The sequence below is a fragment of the Marmota flaviventris genome, chromosome 8 (assembly GCF_047511675.1).
Source record: "Marmota flaviventris isolate mMarFla1 chromosome 8, mMarFla1.hap1, whole genome shotgun sequence".
NCBI lineage: Eukaryota > Metazoa > Chordata > Mammalia > Rodentia > Sciuridae > Marmota > Marmota flaviventris.
In genome coordinates, this window is record NC_092505.1 from 123,051,678 (window position 1) to 123,072,417 (window position 20,740).

The 20,740-nt window shown below is 46.1% G+C and overlaps 2 protein-coding genes across 5 annotated transcripts in view; both read left to right on the top strand.

The window, feature by feature from the left end:
* The window catches only part of Nmnat3 (nicotinamide nucleotide adenylyltransferase 3), a 112,808-nt gene that overhangs the window by 41,628 nt on the left and 50,440 nt on the right, over positions 1 to 20,740 (top strand). For 3 of the 4 annotated variants that reach the window (XM_071615606.1, XM_071615604.1, XM_027933546.2), the window contains exon 2: positions 10,786 to 10,939. In XM_071615606.1, the coding sequence (XP_071471707.1) occupies positions 10,831 to 10,939 (109 nt within the window). In that variant the 5' untranslated portion in view covers positions 10,786 to 10,830. Of the gene's footprint in view, positions 1 to 10,785; positions 10,940 to 20,740 lie in introns of those variants that run through there. The other variant, XM_071615607.1, reaches the window with a different exon arrangement.
* The window catches only part of Rbp1 (retinol binding protein 1), a 111,826-nt gene continuing 101,954 nt past the window's right edge, over positions 10,869 to 20,740 (top strand). Inside the window, 1 exon segment of the mRNA XM_027933545.2 lies at positions 10,869 to 10,939. The gene's annotated coding sequence lies outside the window, so the exon portion shown is untranslated.

Consider the following 20,740-nt stretch of genomic DNA (forward strand, 5'->3'; position numbering starts at 1 on the left):
TGTCCCCCACCTTAACAAGCACGGGAACCTTCACTAGGGGCCAGCGGGGCTGTCCAGCCCTTGTCCAGTGCCCCTCTCTGAGAACAGCATGGGCTGGTATGGGCTCCAGTGACCCTGTCTGAGCCATGGCACCCTGTCCAGGCTGGACTGGGACACTGTCCTGCCTTGTCCACCCTGAGATCTCTCTACTTCACCTTTCCTTTACTCTGAGAGATGGCCTTCTCAGAACTGTCTGTGCTCCTTCACTGTTTTGCCTTTGCTGGGAGAGGGACCAATATAACCATAATTTGATGGTCTTATATGAAGTTTTTTTTAAAAAATGTAATTAATCCAATGAGATACTGAACTCCTACAGCGGTGTGGGTCTAGGGAATGTTGGCCATCCTTGAAGGCTCACTATACCGAGGGCAGGTTTTGATGAAGGATGAGGAGATGTCATGGCCAACTGGCAGGTGTTGACCTTGAACAACTAGAAAAATGGCAGAGTCTTCTTCAGACAGGGTGGGTATCAACAGCCAGAGTAGATTTGGAAAATAGCAGGTTATGTCTTGAACATGGTGGAAAGGAGGGAACTGGTATTTCTAGAGTACTTTGTTGGTCTTGGGTTGATCCCAGTAATCCTCATGCCAATCCTTGGAGGTGAGTATGATTATCTCCATTTCCCTCAAGGATTGCTGAGATTCAGGGTGGTGGATGCACTGACTATGGTAAGCACATGGTATTCACCAAATGTTGCTGGTTCTGTACCTTCAGCAGAGTAGGAATGTACATTCTAGATTGCTATAGTGGAGTGGGATCTATGGAAACGCCATGTCCAATTTGGAACCAAGTGTAAAACTGTTGGTGAAGGGCCTCCCAGAACCCTCTTCTTCTTGCTATGGTGGCTATTTCCAGGTAGTGAATGATCTATTATCTTGAGTGCTAGGTTGGAAGACAGAGATGACACAATGTAGAGCTTCTACTCACCATGAAACAGTGTATAATACTAACATGAAATAAACTTTTATTGTAGATTTGGGGGTTGTTTGTTACTGCAGCTCACCCAGCATCTCCTGACTGATACAGTCAATCAAGGTCACTCAATTAGAAAATATTTGTTGGCTTTGATTACATTCCATCTACATTGTTATCAAGTAGATGTCTCTGGACCTGTAGGTGCCCATAAACAAGATGGAGAGCAGAGCTGTAGATGTGTGTGTCATCTATACAGGTGAGGTGGGGAGTGGAGAGAAAGCCATAGGGATTTCATCTGTAGGCTTTGGGTTGAGTCAGTCTCTCTCTCTCTCTCTCCTATGGGTTTGCCATCAACACCACATGGCCTGCTGATAAGTAGGACGTCTCCGCAGGGTCTGGTTGTTCAGAGATGCTGGCTTGAGTTTGTCGACAGCTGCACATTCATAACATTGCTAAAAACTTCATAGACTCTGAAGCTTGGAAGTGGCCCAAGTGACTTGAGGTTTTGCTCACTTGTAAATGTTTGAGTATTGTGTCCACAAATTGCAAATTGAGTAACTCAATTTTGAAGCACAGCTGTTATTTGGAAAAGACCCATCTAGGAACACAAGTTCCTTGCAAAATGATTGTGCTTCATTTTTGTCAAGTATCAGAAAACCATTTAACGGCCAAGCCATATGGCAAATGCCCACTGGAAGCAGGGTGCTTCGGCACACCATAATGGATGTGTTTGGGGGAATGTAGATGGGACAGCGTCTGGGTTTTGTGATCTACAGAAAAGCAGATTCACTGCTACATATTCCAGCTTTCCAGGTTCCTGAGTAAGGATTTTTTTTCCCATGAAAAATTCATATAAAAAATTAAGTTATGGTAGATTTCTTCCCCTTAAGTTTATTTTCCCCGTTCAAACAATCTGCATTTAAGTTGCTGCGTATGAAGTAGATCTAACTGAGGCAATAGAAACTTCCAAAGGTTTACAGACCTTTTTTGTTTCTTTAGAAACTGTTTTAGTAAACCTAACTATCAGAATTAGGTTGAGCTACATATATTGGAAAAAATAGAAAACAATAATGGCTTAGAGGATTATTTCTCCCCCAGGTGAAAGCTACCTGGAGTTGAGGTCCGGTGCTGGTACGGCAGCTTCAGGGTCTTTAGGCTCCTGCGTTTCTCTTACTTTATTCTCTATCACACTTGAGTTTGTTCTTGTTCCCGGCAAACAATATAGCTGTCATAGTCCAGCCGTCACACTCCAGGCAGCAGGAGTAGAGAAGAGATGAGGAGAAAGGCATGGTTTTTATTGCAAAGAGAGTTCTGGGAAGGAACACCTAAGATTTCTGCTCAAACATCACTGGGCAGACCCTAGTCTCATGGCCTCACCCCGCTGCCAAGGCGGCAGGGAGATGTAGCATTATGCCCAGGTAAGACGGATGCTGTGACTAAAGCGGAAGAAGAATGGATATTGGGAGGTACCAGCCGGCTGCCATGCCTGGGGGCCTGGGGGTTGTCCTTCCTGTGAGATCATAACCTTCCTGTGAGCAGGAGCCGGTTTTATTTGTCCCTCTACCTCCGAGGCACCGGCACGGCAGCAGGAGGGTTGTGTTCTTAATTATCCGCCACCTTCCTTCCTACCGCCGTCCCCGGGCGCCCTCACCTCCCACCCTGTCCTCTGCCTGCCTTGTTCCCAGTGGCCGGTCAGCTGTGATTGGGGGCCTATTGATTCCTTATCACAGAACACGTGATTTCTATCAGACTGGCTTTAGCCTGCCCCGTCCCTCGGTTTCTCGATATTGATTTGTGCCAGGACAATTGACATTTGGAGCTGATGGTTGATGTGGCTGGAGCTGGACCGGGCTGCCACCGAGTAGGACAAGTGCCATCTTCCAGGGCAATGTGGTGTGAGCGATCTGCCCATCAGCAGGAGTATGTGCCCAGGGGCCGCCAGGTTTTGATTGTGGGTAGCTAGAAAAATAACGATTGGGGTCTTTTTCAAACAAGACCACAAGCATCTAGAAGCAGGTAAGGAATGGTGAATTCTGTTCTAAACACAATGAAAGGAAAGAGAAAGGAGGGGAAATTTCTGGAAAAGCCCCTGTGGACCAAGTCCTGTGTGAGAGGGGTCAAGGTCATTATCTCCATCTTCCATGTGGCTCACAGGGCCCCCGGGGGAAGTCGATTAGGCTCTTGCAACCCAAACCCCCGTCCTTCCCAGGCTTGTTGAAAGAAGTTTCAATGCTCGATGCGTGTCAACTTTCTAGAGAGTTCCAAGCTCCTCACTTGGCAAGCCCAGTGTCGGTTGCTCAGCTCCACTTATTGCCACGACCAAAATTATTCCCAGACCAGAATTATTCCCGGGATGGCACAGGACCTCCTTCCCTTCCTTGTGCTCCTTCAAGTCTTTCGAAAGTTCTCAGAACTGAAGAGCCAGCCGCCTGCTTCCCTGGGAGCCTTGTAATTAGGACGAGTGCATAATTGGCATGTTTGTTTCCTCTGAGGGCTGGCGGGCGAGGACCTGCACACCGACAAAGATAGCTCGCTTGGCTTTTGTTCTCAGCAGCAGCGCGGGTGTGCCCATAGCAACCAGGGGCCAATCTAACCCAGTTGAAAAGAAACGGTGCAGGGTTCTCGTGAAGGTTGATGGCCCCAGAGGAGCTGGTATGCTCACCCGGGTGGAAACGATCACCCTGGGTCCCGAAAAATGTAGCCGTCAACCCCACAAATACACACCGTGTCTCTTGTTTTCTTTAAGGTGAGGAGTCTGGTCCAAGAGGTCTGGGTAATGAAAGATGCTTGCAGAATCCATTTCCATTCTGCCCCAAGCCATCTGCTTTATGTCCATAATAAACAGGGGCGTTTGCAGCCACCTTCCTGGGTCAGGCGCCAGGCGCTCACCGCAGGGAAAGGTAAATTGACTGCCTCCCGAGCCAGGAGCATTAGCACATTACGGTCTGCAGCTCGCTTTCCGGGCCTGCCTTCTTCTCTGTGTCTGTGACGGCCTGTGACAAAAGGGCCAGGGAGTGCAGGTGAGCTGGAATTCAGTGTGTGTGGAGCACTGGCCAGCCACGTTACCTGGCAAGCCAGGGGAGATGGGAGCAGCAGAGAGGCCACCCTGGGGAAGCTGGGTCCCACCTGATCTTCTCAAGGTCGAGGGGACCTGGACAGCTGCAGCCGTCCTGAGGATGCCACGTGGCCTTTGTTGCCCACCTTCCCCGGCCAGCCTCATGCAGCGCTGCTCTCGTCACCAGCTCGGCTCTAGCCCCCTCCCTGCCCCTGCTCTGAGGTCACCTGAGACCCCACTCTAAGAGAGCATCGTGGGGATCTCCTATGCTCCAGCCACAGGTCCTCATGGGCTTGGTGGCTGAGAACAGCACATGGAGGCCAGAAATGTGCTGCAAAGGTGGGTGGGCCTGCATCCCTTTTGGAGGCCCTGGGGACATGCTTGCTGTGCCACACCTAGAGGCCACTGCACTGCTTCCTTGGTGGCCCTTCCCGATGCCTTCCTTCCTCTGACCCCGCTCCATCCACACATGTTCCTCCATCCATCTCTGTCTCCTGCTGCCCGCCTACAAGGACCCTGGTGATAAAACCAGAGAATTCAGGTACCGTCTCCATCCGAGACCCTTCCTTTAGTCCCACCTGCAAAATCCATCATACCAGGTAGCATAATATCCACAGGTTCCAAGGACAAGGATGTGGACCTCTGGGGTCAGTATTCTGCCTCTTGCAGTGAGGTGTTAAGCTCTGAACCCCCTGCCCACCGCCCACCATGACTAGTGTGTGATGAGTTGTCACTCCTGCAGATGACTGGAAGCTCCTTGAGGACAGGGGCCACATCTGCTCTGCCTCCCGTTGTACCCCATGCCCAGAACAGAGGGCCTGGCTACTAGTGGACACTTAATGAGTGGTTGTCCCATGGGCCTGTCCAGAGGCCTGGCCGGGGTGCAGACCCTGGATGGTGTCTGGAAACTCTGAGTGACACCTCTTCAGAGGGGCTGGGCCGAGTGTGGGAAGGGGGTTCTGGGAGGGCACCGTCTGGGCTCTGCTGGCAAAGTGGCAGCCTTCAGTTCCCCAGGGCGGGCAGTGAGCCGGGCCCAGTGTGCAGGGGGCACCGGTCCCTGCAGAGGGGGTCCTTGAAGAGGCACAGCAGAGCAGGGTCTCCTTAACTCCATCTGAGCGGGTGCAGTCCTGTCACTGGAGGGGTCTTAAGTGTCCCTAAGGAGTCAGAAAGGCCATCTCTGTCACTGGAAGACACAGGCCCGTGACTGGAACAGAACTGAACAGAGGACAGCCACCTGACGGGGACACTCGATTCCCACACACCTCCTGAGCACCCAGGCGTGCTACTGCTAGGGCTTGAGGGGACCAAGGGCATAAGGAACCACCCTCTAGGATCTGCCTTGTCCTTGGGGAAGAGCCACAGACAAAAACTGAATAACGGTTCTGTGGTTTGATGAGAAAAGAAAATGGCCAAATGTGTTCTGGCTACATCATCTTCGGGGAGAGGGCATGGGGTAAATATTCCAAGGAGAAAACCTTGGATGTGGATCAGCAGGGGTGGGGAGGGCATTTCAGGAGGTCATAGCCACATTTGCAGAAGCAGATGACCCCCTTTGAAGTGGTGTCGTTTGCCGAAGCAGCAGGTTGTCTTTGAGGAGCCGGATGAAATGCTGTGGAGCCGGCTGAAAGGTGGGAGGCCAGAGGTGGAATCTGCCTTGGCTCCAGTTTAATGACAAAGTCTGAGAAGGCTGCATGCCACCTCCTCCACTTGTTAAGTCCTCAGCAACATTTATTACCCACTCTGCGGGCCTCCATTAAATACTGTTGACGAGCAGCCTTTCCTAAGAGCAAAATGTCTGCCCCACTTACTCTTCTCCCGAGACAGTAGGAGACGGCAAAGCAGGTGAGGCTCCTTTGTCACCTGTGCCTGGTGGATCTGCTCTCAAATCAGAGCCTGGTTTGTCCCCGGTGGACCCCGAGGGAGTCCATCCCACCTCATCGGGGCCTTTCTCTGGGGCTCGCAGGGAGGGTGCTAAGTTGGAGGATGCATATGCTTCAGGTGCCCTGGCCTTGTCCCTGAGCCTCGACCTCCAGCCCAAGACGTGGCTTGGATGGGGCACAGTCACTGTTAAAAGCAGTGTGGCCCAGTGTGGCCCGGCAGGGCAAACAAGCAAAGAGGCTCATCCATTCTTCTCAACAACACACCCATTGCCATTGATGCTGCCATTTAAATAAATGTTCTAAGTTGCAATTTCTGGAAACTGGAAAATGAATCAAAACCCCAGGCTACCTGAGATGCTGCAGTTACATGTTTTAATGGCTCCAAATTTTATATTTTGTCAAAATGAATTAGAATTTTGAGAGGCTTCAAAGTAGTTGTGAGAAACAGCTATCTCCTTAAGTACCCGTTTCCACGAGGCTGTCCTTGTGAATAACTCAGTGCACCTTGCAAATAATATAGCATTAAACCACTCCACCTTGCAGGAAGAAGCCAGTGGCAGCTTGTAGACCCCTGTCTTTGCATGCAGGAGCTGGTGTTCCTCAACCTCAGACGGAGCGTGGGGAGGCAGCACTACCCCTGGCTCAGAGCTGTTCAACTTCACACTGTAGCTTCGAATACATGCAGGACAACCTTTCTGTACACTGGGAAGTATTCAGGCTCATTACCTAGTGATTGAAGGTACCAGGACCTGGGTCCCCTGTGCAGCCAGCTAGTGCTGTTTCTGACTCCACTGAGCCCTACTCTGCCATGCTCTGTGCTCAGAGCTGAGATCCAGAGACAAAGGAAAGAGCCTCCTGCCCGCACGGGGCTTGCTCTCAGGTGGATAGGAAGCACGTGGGCAGGTGCCTTATAGATTGTGGCATGTGATTCACTAAAGAGAAGTCAGAGACAAGCTGACCCAAGCCGTCTCAGCAGCCTCTGCGCTCTGAGCACAGTCACATCCTGAGCTCTATGGTGGCCACTGTAGACCAGCTAACCCAATTCCCAGCTTCCCTTTCTTGCTGCTTCCTGCTGAAGAGGCTGTGAGGCTAAACACATGCCTGTCTAGCCCCCGCTTGTGGCTAGAGAGGCCATGTGACCTAGTTCTAGCCAATAAGAAGAATCTACAGGTGGTTCTCAAAAGCACTTATGTTCGGATTAAGAGGGACAACCGTCTAGTACAACTCCTTGTTATGGTCTTGATATCAGGTGTCCCCCCAAAAGCTCATGTGTGAGCCAATGCAAGAAAGTTTAGAGGTGAAATGATTAGGTCACAAGAGTCTTAATCAGTGCATTAATCCCCTGATAGAGATTAACTAGGTGGTAGCTGTAAGCAGGGAGGGTGTGGCTGGAAGAGTTGGATCATTGGGGACATGCCCTTTGGGTTTCTGTTTTGTCGATGGTGAGAGGAACACTCTCTGCTTCCTGGTGCCATGTCCTGAGCTGCTTTTCTGCCATGATGTTCTGCCTCACCTTAGGCCCCAAGCTATGGAGTCAGCCATCTATGGACTGAGACCTCTGAAACTGTGAGCCCCCAGATAAACTTTTGCTCCTCTAAAGTTGTTCTTGTCAAGTATTTTGGTCACAGCAGCAGAAAAGCTGGCTGAAACACCTCGATCTGTGGCTTGCCTTGATTGAGGTCACAGTGGCTATAGCAGCAGGAGTGATCTTGTGACCAGGAGGAAGAAGCAAGAGAACTAACTGCAGGTCATTATTGAGACCATGATCCGATGCCATCAGCTGTCTACTTCCAGACTTATTATCACATGAGAAACAAATGGACCTCTCTTTGCTCAAGCCACTGAGGTTAGGCTTTGGGTTCTTCAAGCCAAATGCATCTCTGATACTAGCACCTAGCAGGTGGTCAATACTAGTGACTGAAGTCACAAATAATGTGATCATCTGCAGTGAGTCAAGAGATGGGGGTGTGCTGGGGTGTTCTGGTTGGGAGGAAAATAAAAGAGCATTCAAGGCAGCTTAAAGCAGGTGGCCATGAGGAGCTCACAAAGAAACCACGACAGGTAGTCCTTTGTTGCTGGTCTGTTAACAGCAAGCAAGCAGCAGTGGATACGAGCCTGGAAAAGTCCACCACGCACCCAGATTAAAACCTATTCCTTTCATTATAAAAGAGGATCTTGCAAAAACAGAAGGGACATGAATAGAATAGAAGCAGGGGACCCAGAGAGGCATGGGCAGGGAAAGAACGGGGAGTGAAGCTGACCAAGTTCTGTGGGGTGCATGTGTGAATACATCACAGTGCATTCCAATTAACCCTAATTGCACCAAAAATAATAAATAAATAGAAGGATGACCAGTGGAGTAGAGGAAGGGGACCAGGGCATGGAGAGAGGAAGTGCTAGGGATTAAAATGGAATCAATTATGTTTGGGTCACTTATGAATATGTCAAAATGAGCCCCACTGTTGACCATAATTCACTAGTAAATTCAAAATAAAAAACAATTCCTTAGGTCAAGAGGATCCCAGTTCCCAGCCACCGAGAATTCTCCAGGTTTCCCCAGAACGGCATGCTTATAGCCGAAGTCCGGTGGCTGGAGGGATAAGAGAGGCCCGGATGCTTCCCATCTGCTGGCCACCGCGTCCTCTGTGGCTGCATGACAGATCACCCCAAAATAGGCAGCTTGGAACAGCACGCTTATTTGTTTATTTTGATTTATTATCTCAGCTTTTTTATTAGACTAGTATAATTATACATAATCGCTGTGTTCATTTTGACATATTCATGCATGCACAGAATTTGATTTACTCCATTTCAGTCCACGGCGCCCCCCCCCCCCATCCCCCTCACCGCCTTCCTCCCCCGTTCTCCCCCCTCCCCGGCTACTCTGCTGGTCTTCCTGCCACTCGCTTATTTATTTATTTTTGGCTGCTGCTTCACTCAAGTCCCTGTGGGTCTCCGGTCTTCTGGCTCAGGGTCTTACCGACCTGGAACCAGGTGTCCACAGGGCAGCAGTCTCACCTGAAAACTTGACCATCAAAGATCCCCCTCCACACAGAGCCGCTGGTCATTTTGATTCCTCCTGGCTTAGGCCACCAGAGGTCTCCCTGGGTTTCTAGCCCCGTGGACCTCTTCTTGGGGCATCTGGCACCTGGCAGCCGGGCCCCTCAGACTGAGCTAGAGAGGTGAGCACGAGGGAAGCCAGGACTTTGTGACCCTCCCTCAGGCAGGACGTCCCTCTGCATTTGCCACTCTCTGTTCATTAGAAGGAAGTCACCAGACCCACCCAGGGTGGAGGGGAGGGGGCGACAAGTGAACACCAGGAGGTGGGGAGCATCAGGACCACCCTGAGCTGCCCACCACAGGTGCACTGGTTCTCCCTTGCCTTCCCCCGTCCCTTGTCAGGGGCAGAGTGATATTGTCCCCAGCTGTGTCAGCTTTTTCACAGCTGTGACTAATGGACCCGACCAGCACAACTGTAGAGGAGGGAGAGTTTATTTGAGGGCTCACGGTTTCAGCGGCCTCAGTCCATAGACGGCCGGCTCCACTCCTCAGGGCTCCAGGTGAGGCTGAACGCTGTGGTGGGAGAGGTGGCAGCGGGAAGCAGCTCACATCACAGTGATCAGGAAGCAGAGAGACTCCACCTCCCAGATACAAATATATACCCAAAGCCATGTCCCAATTCCACCTCCCCCAGCCACACCCCACCACTTCAGTTACCAACCAGTTAATCCCTATCAGGGGATTAATTCCCTGACAGGGTTAAGACTCTTACAACCCAATCATTTCCTCCCCTAACCTTCTGGCATTATCTCACATGTGAGTTTTTGGGCGACACCTCACATCCAAACCATGACTCCATCTAACAGATGAAGAAACTGAGTTTCAGAGAGGGCGGTGCTCTGCCCAGGTCTCCCAGCCACTGAGTACCAGAGCAGGAGTCAGGCCAAGGCCTACTTCCTGGGGAGCCCTTCTCTCCCCCCTCCAGCTCACAGGGTGCCCGAGAGGCAGGGCCCTGGGCCAGGCGGCTTCCTTCCTTCTTCTAACCTCACCCTGGTGCTAAGAGTAGGAGAACAGAGGGAGAGCTGGCTCTCCAGTGCTCTCGTCCCAGATGAAAGACAGTAGGTGAGATCAGAAGGCCTGTAGATTAGACAGTAGTCCTGCTGCCCTGAGCATTTCCTGATTTCAATCATTGTTCTGCAGTTATGTAAGAAAATGTCTTCCTCCTTAGAAAACATATGCTGAAGAACTTGAAGGTAAAGGGGTATTATTTCTACAAATGACCCTCAAGAATTTCAGGAAAAAGTTACTATAGATATTTACAGATTAGGGGTGTGTTTGTGTGTGTGTGTGTGTGTGTGTGTGTGTGTGTAAGTGTGAGTGTGTGAGTGTATGTAAGAATGAATGATCAAGCAAGTGTGGTAAAATGTTAACACTGGGGAACTTGGGCAAATTTCGTTATGTTTGAAATAATTTCAAAATAAAGTTTCTCTAAAGTGTCTGTCCACTATGAGACCTGCTGAGTTCCTTTTGGACTATCAGAGTTGACATTTGGGAGCCTTGTAGACTTCCTCTTGTCCTCAAGGTGACCCACAGCGCCCAGGAAGGGCATATGGGTGAAGGGCAGAGTGTGGGCTCTCAAGTCAGGCTGCCTGGGTTCCAGTTCTGGCCCGGCAGCTTCTAAGGTCATGTGAGTAACCACTCGGAGTTATAGAAAGGACTGGGCAGAAGATGTGCACCTTGACATAACACTTGCCCTAGTTCCTGGCCCATGTGAGCTGTCCCTAAATGCTACTGATCTAATTGCTTCTGCAAGTCCTCCTACAAGCGATGGGTTAGAACCACTGGCCTGGACTTTTGTCTTGGTGCCAACTCCCTGATGTGAGTTTTTGTCTCCAGGAAAGCAGGGTGGCCACTGCAGTGGGTGCAGACACGCCTGACAAGATGAAGAGCCGAATCCCTGTGGTGCTCCTGGCCTGCGGCTCCTTCAACCCCATCACCCACATGCACCTGCGCTTATTCGAGGTGGCCAGAGACCATCTGCACCAAACAGGTTGGTGAGGGGGCCCTGAGTCCCACAGAACTGGTGGGTGGGTTAAGCCCTGGGGACTTTGCGGGTCGCTGTCGTCACCCTCAGTGGAAGTGCTCAGCGGATTCACTCACCACATAACTGTGGCGTGCATTCCCTCCATCACACGCAGAGGGCTGGCATCCCTTAGCCTGTGACACGTGTGCACGTCTTGTCTCCGGATGGGGTTGCTCTCCTATCTGCCTGCCTCACATTGTCCTTGATGCTAAAAAGACACCAGGCCCTTTATGGGACCTGTGCCTCTATCAGGGGCTTCTTCCCAGCGCTCCCAACACGCACCTCCGCAGCCCGGTGAATAGGCAGCGTGCGCCTCTGAAGGATCTTACCACTCTTCAGTGGGAAGGCAGAAGCTCCCTAATGAAGACTGTGACATTTTCTCCTTTTGAAGAATAGATCTTAGACTATCGCAAATTAACAATCTTGTCTGTAGGGTATTTTCAATACAGATGGCATGACATTGAAAGAAATATTTAATCAGCTGGAAATATATAATCTGGGAACGTTTCATCTCCTTGACTTTCCATTTCATTATTAAGGGAATAAAATGGCATTTAGAGTCTGCTTGATTATTTCTAAAGATTATGTCATTTTTACATTGATATCAGATAGATATGAAAATATTTACATATTATGGATTTATGTAGGTTTATGTATATAAATGTTTTGTATTATTGCTTTGTTCAAAAACTTTTCCCTTTAAGGGCATTGTTTTTATTCCAGAATCAATTCCTATTTACCTTTAATATATGAAAGAGTATTTGAGTAACATGTAAATCATTTCTTGAAAGAAATCATGTACAAGTTTATATTGTAAAGAAAATAGCTTTGTTTACAAAAAAAAACATTTTTTTATTATTGAAAAAGTGAAAGTGGATCTCTATTCTTAGTAAATAAATAGCTCAAATAAGGGAATTTTAAAAAATCCAAGCAATACAGTTGAAACTGGTCAGTGGACATTAGTAGGCAGTGTCCCAAAGAAGAATGTTTATACCAATAAGCTTGAGAACAGATGCACTAAGTCACTAGTAATCAATGAAAACGCAAATAAAACTACGGTCAGTACCTCAAGGCACCATGAGGGCAGCTACCCTGGCTGCCTGGCCACCATAGAATTGCCACTGTCTGTCACTGGGCTGATAGTTGGTGCCTGTGGACATTGGTTGTGTCTGTCAATAGTTTTAGCCTATGGGACTGGCTCATATCAAAGACTGACAGGATTTGGTGCTAGCAGGACCGGGGGAAAACAGCCACACTCAGGCACTGCTAGTGATAGAATAAATAAGGAGACATTTTTGAAGGACAATTTGGTATTCTGTGACAAAAAGTTTAAATTTGTATCCACACATAATGAGGAGAAAAATCAATCAATGGAAACCTAACCAGCACTGACAAGGGAGGTCTCAGATGTTAGAATCAGCAAAGAGATCAAAACACTTATGTGCCATATGTTCACAAGTTAAGTTGAGACACGGACTGCATAAAAAGGACCCAAATCAAACTTCTATAGGTGAAGAATATAATTTGTGAGAAGAAAAATACACTAGATAGGAGCAACGACAGATTAGACACTGTAGAAGAACAGATACGTGAACCTGAAGGTATAACAAAAGGAGCTACCCAAAGGGGAATATAGAGAGAAAAAGAATTTTAATACAGAAAGAAAGTATATCAGTGATACATGAGGTAACTTCAAGCAGCTTTATACACTTGTCAGGAAACCCAAAAGGAAAAAAAGAGAGTGGGAAAAGATATTTGAAAAAATATGAAGGAAAAATTTTTCCAGATTTGACAAAAACATCCCACAGATCCGAGTAGCTCATCAAACCCCAAGGACAGGAAACATAAAGAAGAGAACAGCAAAGCATGTGGAAATCAAATTTCTCAAAACCAGGAATAAGACAGAATCTTAAAAGTATTCACAAGAGGACAAACATAAGGATGACAGCAGATTTCTTGCTACTGAATTGACTAAAAAAAGAATTTAGTGAAATTACATCATTACAGAACTGAAAGAAAAACTATCCATCTAAAATTCTATATCCATTCTAAATCCAGCAAAAATGTCTTTCAAAAACAGAAAAAGACATTTTTACATTTACAAAAGATGGAAGAACTCACCACCAGAAAACTTGCAGTACAAAAGAAAAAAAAATCTTCATGCAAGAAGGAAAATAATACCAAATGGAAATATTGACCTATAAAGGGAATGCAGGACACAACACATGGGTTATCATATGGTATCATGTAAGATTTTTTTCTTATTTAAATTTCCTTAAAACGTAATTGACAATTTAAGCAAAAATTATAATATGCTGTGGGGTTTATAACATATATAGATGTAGAATATATATCAATCATAGTGAACAGGCTGGGGGCGTAGAATGGAAATGTACTATGTACATAAAGTGATATAATATCACTTAAAGGTAGGCTGATAAGTTCAAGATGTACATGTTAAATCCTAAAATAGCAAAGCAAGCAGAGTTAATAAGCATGCAAAGGAAATATTTGAATCAGAATATACTCAGTTCACTCAAAAGAAGAAGGGACAAAAGACACTGATGGAGCAAATAGAAAGCAAATAAGAGACTCAAACCTGACTGTATCAATAGTCACGTTAAATATAAATAGTCTAATGACTTCTAGTAAGTGGCAGATTGTCACATTGGATAAAATAAGCAAGACTCAGCTATACACAGCAGTCCTCCCTTACCCACAGGGCTATGTTCCCAGACGGCCGGTGGACACCTGGAACTGCAGATAGCAGCCAGCTCTATGTACTGTGCTTTCCCCCATACATACACGGCTGTGATGGAGTTTAATTTATAAATTAGGCACAGTAAAAGATGAATAACAAAGTGGGAAAACCACAACCATACTATAATAAATGTTATTTAAGAATCATGAATTATTTATTTCTGGAATTTTCCATTTAATATTGTCGGACCTCAGTTGACCTTGAATAACTGAAACTGTGGAAACTGAGACTGCAGGCAAGGAGGGAGTGTGTATAAGAATCACACTTTATGGGTTCAATCCCCAGTCCCGCAAAAAAAAAAAAGAAGGAGGGTATGGGGAGAAGGAGAGCACTTTAAATATAAAAGCAGAGATAGGTTAAAAGGAAAAAAATAGAAACCTCCCCTGTGCTAACTCTAAGTAATAAAGAAAGCCGGAGTGGCTATAGTAATAACAGGGAAAGTAAATTTCAGGAAAAAATATTACCAAAAATAAGAAGTTCATTTTATGATTATAAACTTATGAACTTAAATTCAAAAATTCCAAATAAAATATTTTAAAACTAATTCAACAATGCAATGCATATAAAGGATAATATATCATCACCAAGTAGGATTATCTCAAAGGTGCAAGGTTAGTTTAATGCTCAGAAGTTAGTCAATGTAGTTGAATATATTAACAAGCTAAAAAAGAAAAACCACATGATTATCTCAGTAGATACAGGAAAGACAGTTGTCAAATGGCAACATCAATCCATAACTTAAAAAAAAAAAAACTCACAGCAAAATAGCAATAGAAAACAACCTTCCTTTACCACCCCCAAAATCTACAACTAATATCTTACTACAAGCAAAAGACTAATACTTGATGTCCTAATATCAGGAACAAGATAAAAATGTGCATTCTTACTACTCTGTTCAACATAGTTTGGTCGTCCTAGCCAAAACAATAAGACAAGAAAAAGAAATAAAAGGCATCCATACTGGAATGGAAGAATGAAACTACTTACAGTTGACATAATCATCTATAGAGAAAATCTTAAGAAAATCTACCAAAAGGCCACTAGAACTTAGTAAGTATGAGAAGGACACACATTTAATATATAAAAATCATTGGTACTTCTGTATGCTAACAACAAAGGATTATAGTTTGAAATAAAAATAATACCATTTGCAATAATATAAAAAAGAAATACTTAGATGAGCCTGACAGAGGTATGCAAGATTGTACAATAAAAATGACATAATATTGTGAAAGAAATTGAAGACGTCCCAGTTCAAATGGAGAGAGACACTTTGTCCATGGATTGGAAAACTCAACAATGATAAGATTTCATTTCTCTCCAGAATTACCTATAAATTCAACTTAATCTCAAAAGACATTTTTTCCACTTTTTTTTATCAGTGCATTATAGTTGTACATAAATGATGGGATTTGTTGTTACATGTTTGTACACACACACACAATATAAAAATATAATTTGGCCAATGTGAATAGCTTTTTAGTAGAAGTAGATAAATTGATTCTAATATTGAAATAGAAATGGAAAGAACCCAGGATATTTAAAATAACTTTGAAAAGGACAGTGTTGAAGAATTCACATTATTTGATTTCAAGACTAATTTTAAAGCTACAGGGCATAAAGATAGTTAAATAGATAAAGGGACCAGAATATAAAGTACCAGTGCGACTCCCACTTATGTAGACAGCTGATTTTTCACTCAGGTGTAAGGGCAACACAGTAGAAAAAGGACCATCTTTTCAATGGTGTAGGAACAACTGAATTTCCACACGTGAAAAAAAAAAATCCAATTCAGAGCTTACGCTACACATAACTCTAAATGGATCATAAACCTTAATGTAAAACCTATAATTATAAAATTTCTAGGAGAAAATCTTTATGACCCATAATGGAAAAAAAATGGTAAATTGGACTTCATCAAATTTAAGACAATTAACAGGATGAAAAGCTGAGATTTGATAAGGGACTGGTATCCAGAATATAAAAGGACCTCTCAATCTAGAAATGAAATATAACAAAACAAATAAAATAGCAAGTATTCTAATAGACTCTTTACCAAAGAATAGATATGGAGGGCAGTCAGCCCAGGACAGGTTTTCAACAGCATGAGGGAATGAAAGATTAAGACCAAGATGCCAAGCCACTGCTCCCTAATGCCTGGGTTTGGTAAGGATGTGAGAGCTGCCATCCTCACACTGCCCATGGCACTGTAATTGGTGCTGGGCTGTGGAAAACAGCTTTTGCAGCATCTTACAAGTTAAATGTACATCTACTTTGTGATTCAGCCATTCCACCCCAAGATATTTAACCAAGAGAAATGAAAGAATATGTTCATGCAAAATCTTGTGCGTGAATGTTCAGAACAGCTTTAACTATGATAGCTCCCATCTAGAAACACTAGCATGTGAATAGAGAAGCAGACTGTGGTTTATCTGTACAACAGAATAGTACTCGGTCATAAAAAAGAATGAACCCAACTTAGAGCTGAATCTCAAGATAATCATGCCACGTGAGAGAAGTCAGACCAAAGAAAGTACACATGATAGGTGTTCCATTTATATGAAATTCAAGAAAATGCAAACTAATCTACAGGGATAGCAAACAGATTCAGAGTTGGGGTGAAGGGAAGCCAGCATAGGGAAGGTGAGTGGGAACCTCGGGGGTGTTGGGTAAGTTGGCTATCTGGATCTCGGTGTTGGTTTCGGGGTGTACAAGTATATCGAAATTTACCATTTGTGCAGTTTGTTGTATACATCAATTATGCATCAATGAAAATAGCAAACTTCAAAAAAAAGAGACACAATGACTCTACAGGGTTGCTCTAGTTATATATAAAATGTAACTCTTTAGAACAAATGACTCCATTCTTTTAACAAACAGCAAGAAAAAAAGGAGGAATTGGAAACTGTAAACAGAGACCTAAGAGACTCATAAATGAAATATTGCATGTATTAGTGAGCTTTTTTATCACTGTGACCAAAATACCTGACAAGAACAACTTAAAGGAGGAAAAGTTTATTTGGGGCTCTTGGTTTATTCAGGGCTCCAGGTCCATCCCCCTGCCTCGGTTACCACCCAGTCAGGGACTGATTAGGTCCTAGCTGTGACAATGCAGTCACCTCACCTCGGAACATTCCTGCATTAATGCAGGAGCTCTGTGGGGACAGCTCATACCCAACCCATAACATTTCACGTGGCCCTTATTTGAATCCCATCCAAACAGATCAACTTTAAAATAATATCCTAGGAAATGTAGGTAAATTTAAGCCCACTTGGATCTTATATGGCATTCAAGAACTATTGTTTAAAAAAAAGAATTATTGTTTACTTTTTAAGGTCAATAATGGTATTGCTGTTATGTTAAAATAAAGTGTGACTTTATTTCTCGGGGCACAGTATGCCCCGTGGTGCAGCATCCCTGTGTATCTTACAGTAGTGCCCAGGATGCTGTTGAAGCTACCTTCAGCTGGGGACATATGTGGCTTCTACTGGGTCTATAGAATGTAAGAGCCTGTTTGTTGTAAACCCCTGTCTGATGGTATATAAGACTTCACATATCTGTGTTCACCATTGATGAACATCTCGACTCCTGGCCACTCGGTGGCTTTTCCTGCCTGGCTTGGCTTATCCCAAGGTCCCCTGGCTCCATGCTCCATGGTGCTGTCCTTGTGAGGTTCCTTGGGGTGGTGCCAGTACCCCTTGCTGCACAGACGGCTCCATCTGCTCTGTCCTGGAGACTTTAGATCCCCTAGGTTGAGCCTGCTGGTTCTCCCCTTTAGTGACATGAAAAGCCTCATTGTGACCCAGGGAGGTTTCAGAGAGTCCTCCTGATCATGAAAGGTCATGGGACCACAGAATCCATAGAAAATTCATCATATGGATCCTTGATACCTGATGTCTGTCACTTAGGCTATTAACGGACAGACCTTGGTCAGGTACGACCCCCACCGCCCCCTTGCCTGTATTTTGAGTGCCCCTTTCTATCAGAAACACGTGGTCATTTCTCAAGTCCAGAACGGAGTCCCTTTAAATGCTGCCCATTGGGTGTCACCTTGCCACGATCCACAGGTACCTACTGCATCCTCCCCAGACCAGGCACCGAGGCTGGAAATAGAGTGGATCAACCACAGCCCTTGCCCCGGAGCGCACAGCACGGGGCACAGAGACGGTGGTAGCAATGACTGTGGCGCTGGGCACAAAGGAGGGACGTCTGTCTCCCACGTGGCATCTGGGGAAGGCTCCTTGGAGGAGGTGACACAGTGCTTGAAGAAGGTAGAAGACTTAGTTAAGGGAACAGTTTCGAGGTCACTCTGGGGAGAGGAAGCAGAATGGGGAGAATCTGGAGATGGGCAGGAGGGCGTCCAGCAGGTGGAGATGGGGCTGGGGACAAGGGACTTTCTGGCCACGTGAGGGGTGTGCTGTGAACTCCCCTTCCCTGCACGGTCAGGGTCGACCCCGGCTGCTCAGGGCCCCCGTGGCAGCCACGGCCTCCCACAGCCAGCAGAGGAGCCCTGACTGACCAGTGGCCTCTGCAGGGCCAATTCTGGCCCAGAGCCTTTACCCCGCATGGACCCAGCTCAAGGACCCTGACTTCCTTTTATTCATGAAGAAAACGATCCTCCCTTCTGTTAGAGTACTCACTGCAACAACTCCCAGTTTTAATTCTACATCACATGCATATGCATTGAATTAAATGAAGCTCAGGTGATCTGCTTTGTGCCTTTAAGGAGAACTCAATGACCTCTTCCTCCTTGACTGACATCTCAGTCTCTTTTTGCTCTGAACCCTTTGCTGAAAGCAGCCCTTGGAGCTGCAGACGCCCTTCCTTCCTTTCTCCTTCTCTCCTGAAACCAACCCTCGAAAATGGCTAGAAGCCCTCCCCCTCCCACCTCAGAACATTCTGCTGTCTCCAGTCCCGTGACCGCGCACCCCCTCGTCACAGGAAGGCACGCCTCGGACAAAAAGACGCGCGTCTGTTGGTTCTCATTGTTGATTGTCCATGACCAAAGTCGTAACGAGCTCAATGAATAAAACGTGGCACCAGCTGTTTGTCATGCTCCTTCACTTGGAAGAACGTTTCAGAAAAAGACACAAACTGGTACAAAGGAATGGCCCCCGTGTTTTCTGAACTTTGCAGTATGGCCCTCTCATCTTAGATGCGTCCTTGCCCTGGATGGAAGCTCCCTGGGCCCTCACAGGAGATTCTCAGAGGCTCAGAGGAATCCGTGTCATGGGCATCAGCAGCTTTTAAAAGTTCTTTTGGGGTCTTTATGCTTGTTTGACTGATCTTTGTCAGAAACGATTCAGCCCATAGCTTCAGACATACCCAGAGTGTTCACGGAATACACTGGGAAAGTCTAGCCCACACCTCTCTCAGGGTGTTGGATGTATTCCCAGCTGTAAGTGGTTGCTTTCCAACATGCATTCACGAACTTTCTAATGGAAGCAGAATTTAATTTAAACCCTGTTTTATGTTATTTAGATGGTTTGTTATACCCAATCAATATAACCTGGCCATTGGCCTATATTTCAACAACAGTCCACTTGTATTCCTTTTCTAAAATCAAATTTTGTCAGTTTAATTAATACTCCTTCAACAAATGGTTAGCACCTATTCATTTCACGTATTTAACATACATTTTCACCACCCTTTCCATTCACCAGTGAATATTCTAAGTGTGTTTCATGAACTGGTTTTAAACTTTACAACAAGCATATGAGGCAGATACTGTTACTCAGTTTTACAGATGAGGAAGTTGAGGCCAAGGCTCAGAGAGATCAAGTAACTTGGCTGGGATCACACAGCCAGGAAGTGATAGGACCAGTGTCTCCCATTGTCTATGCCATAATCATCAGGCTACCCTGCCTCGGTTCATTCATCAGATCTCTTCTTAAGCATGGAGATGTGCTGGGTGCTTTGCTGGATGCAAGGACACATGGGAGCAGAAGGTGGCCCAGTGTTCCTGGAAAACGGGCACTAATCAAATCCCACAGAGGTAAAAATTATTAAGGTGATATGCATCACAAAGGGGACATTCCTAATGCTATCCATGTGAACAGAGTAAATCAGTATTTGATGTAGGCTGAGTCTAAGGAAGGCATTTCTGAGAACATTAAGGACTGAGCTAGAGAATGAGGCACTTCTTAAGTTAAACATGAGGTTGGCTGGGGTCAGGGGATGCAGTTGGCCGGGGTCAGAGGATGCAGGGAGGGAACAGTCTTGGCACAGAAAATTGCATGTGCAAAGGCCTTGTGGCAGAAGAGAGCAGGGCCACCAAAGAATGCATGGGTCGTGATGATCAGAAAACATGGAGCAAAGAGAAATGCTGCAATAGATGCGGCGGGAGAGGAAGAGAGGCACACCCCGTGAGAGCCCTGTAGGCACTTGTAAGGACCCTGTTTTTATTCACACAGAGATCATTCACATCTTGCTCTCTCTGTTGCACAGGCAAGCACAACACTGGGCAGGGCATGAAGGGAAGCCAGTTAGGAGGCAGTTGAAACAATATTTTTAACATGGCAGGGATTACAGGAATGAAGAGAGGGAAGATAATTAGAAGATAAGATTCATCTGGTAATGGAGTGAATCTGAGGGAGACAGTACCCCCCCTCCCGCCCCCACCGCTAGAGTCCAGGAGAGGAGCCAGATTTGGAAGACAGGATGGAGAGATTGCAAGAGACCAGAGGTAACAATGAAGTTATGCAGGAATGTACAGAGAACTGGGGGGTGGGGGCTCAGGGACAAGCAGTTGGCTGCCTGCGAAGGAGGAAGAACTTGCAGAGAAGCCAGAGGAGAACCTCAGAGAGCAGTTTCTATCATAGAAAAGTTAGAGAGCCCCAGCATCAGGTGCTAGAGGTTAGAGTTCAAATTAGGAGAAGATGGAAAAGCAGGACTCTGGGGTTCAGCAGCCTGGGTTGCTGGTGGAGTCTGGGAGGAGGTTCGTTGCAGCAATGCTAGTGACACCAGGCTTAGTGTCCACTTAGGAACCGGGAGACAGTCCTTCAGG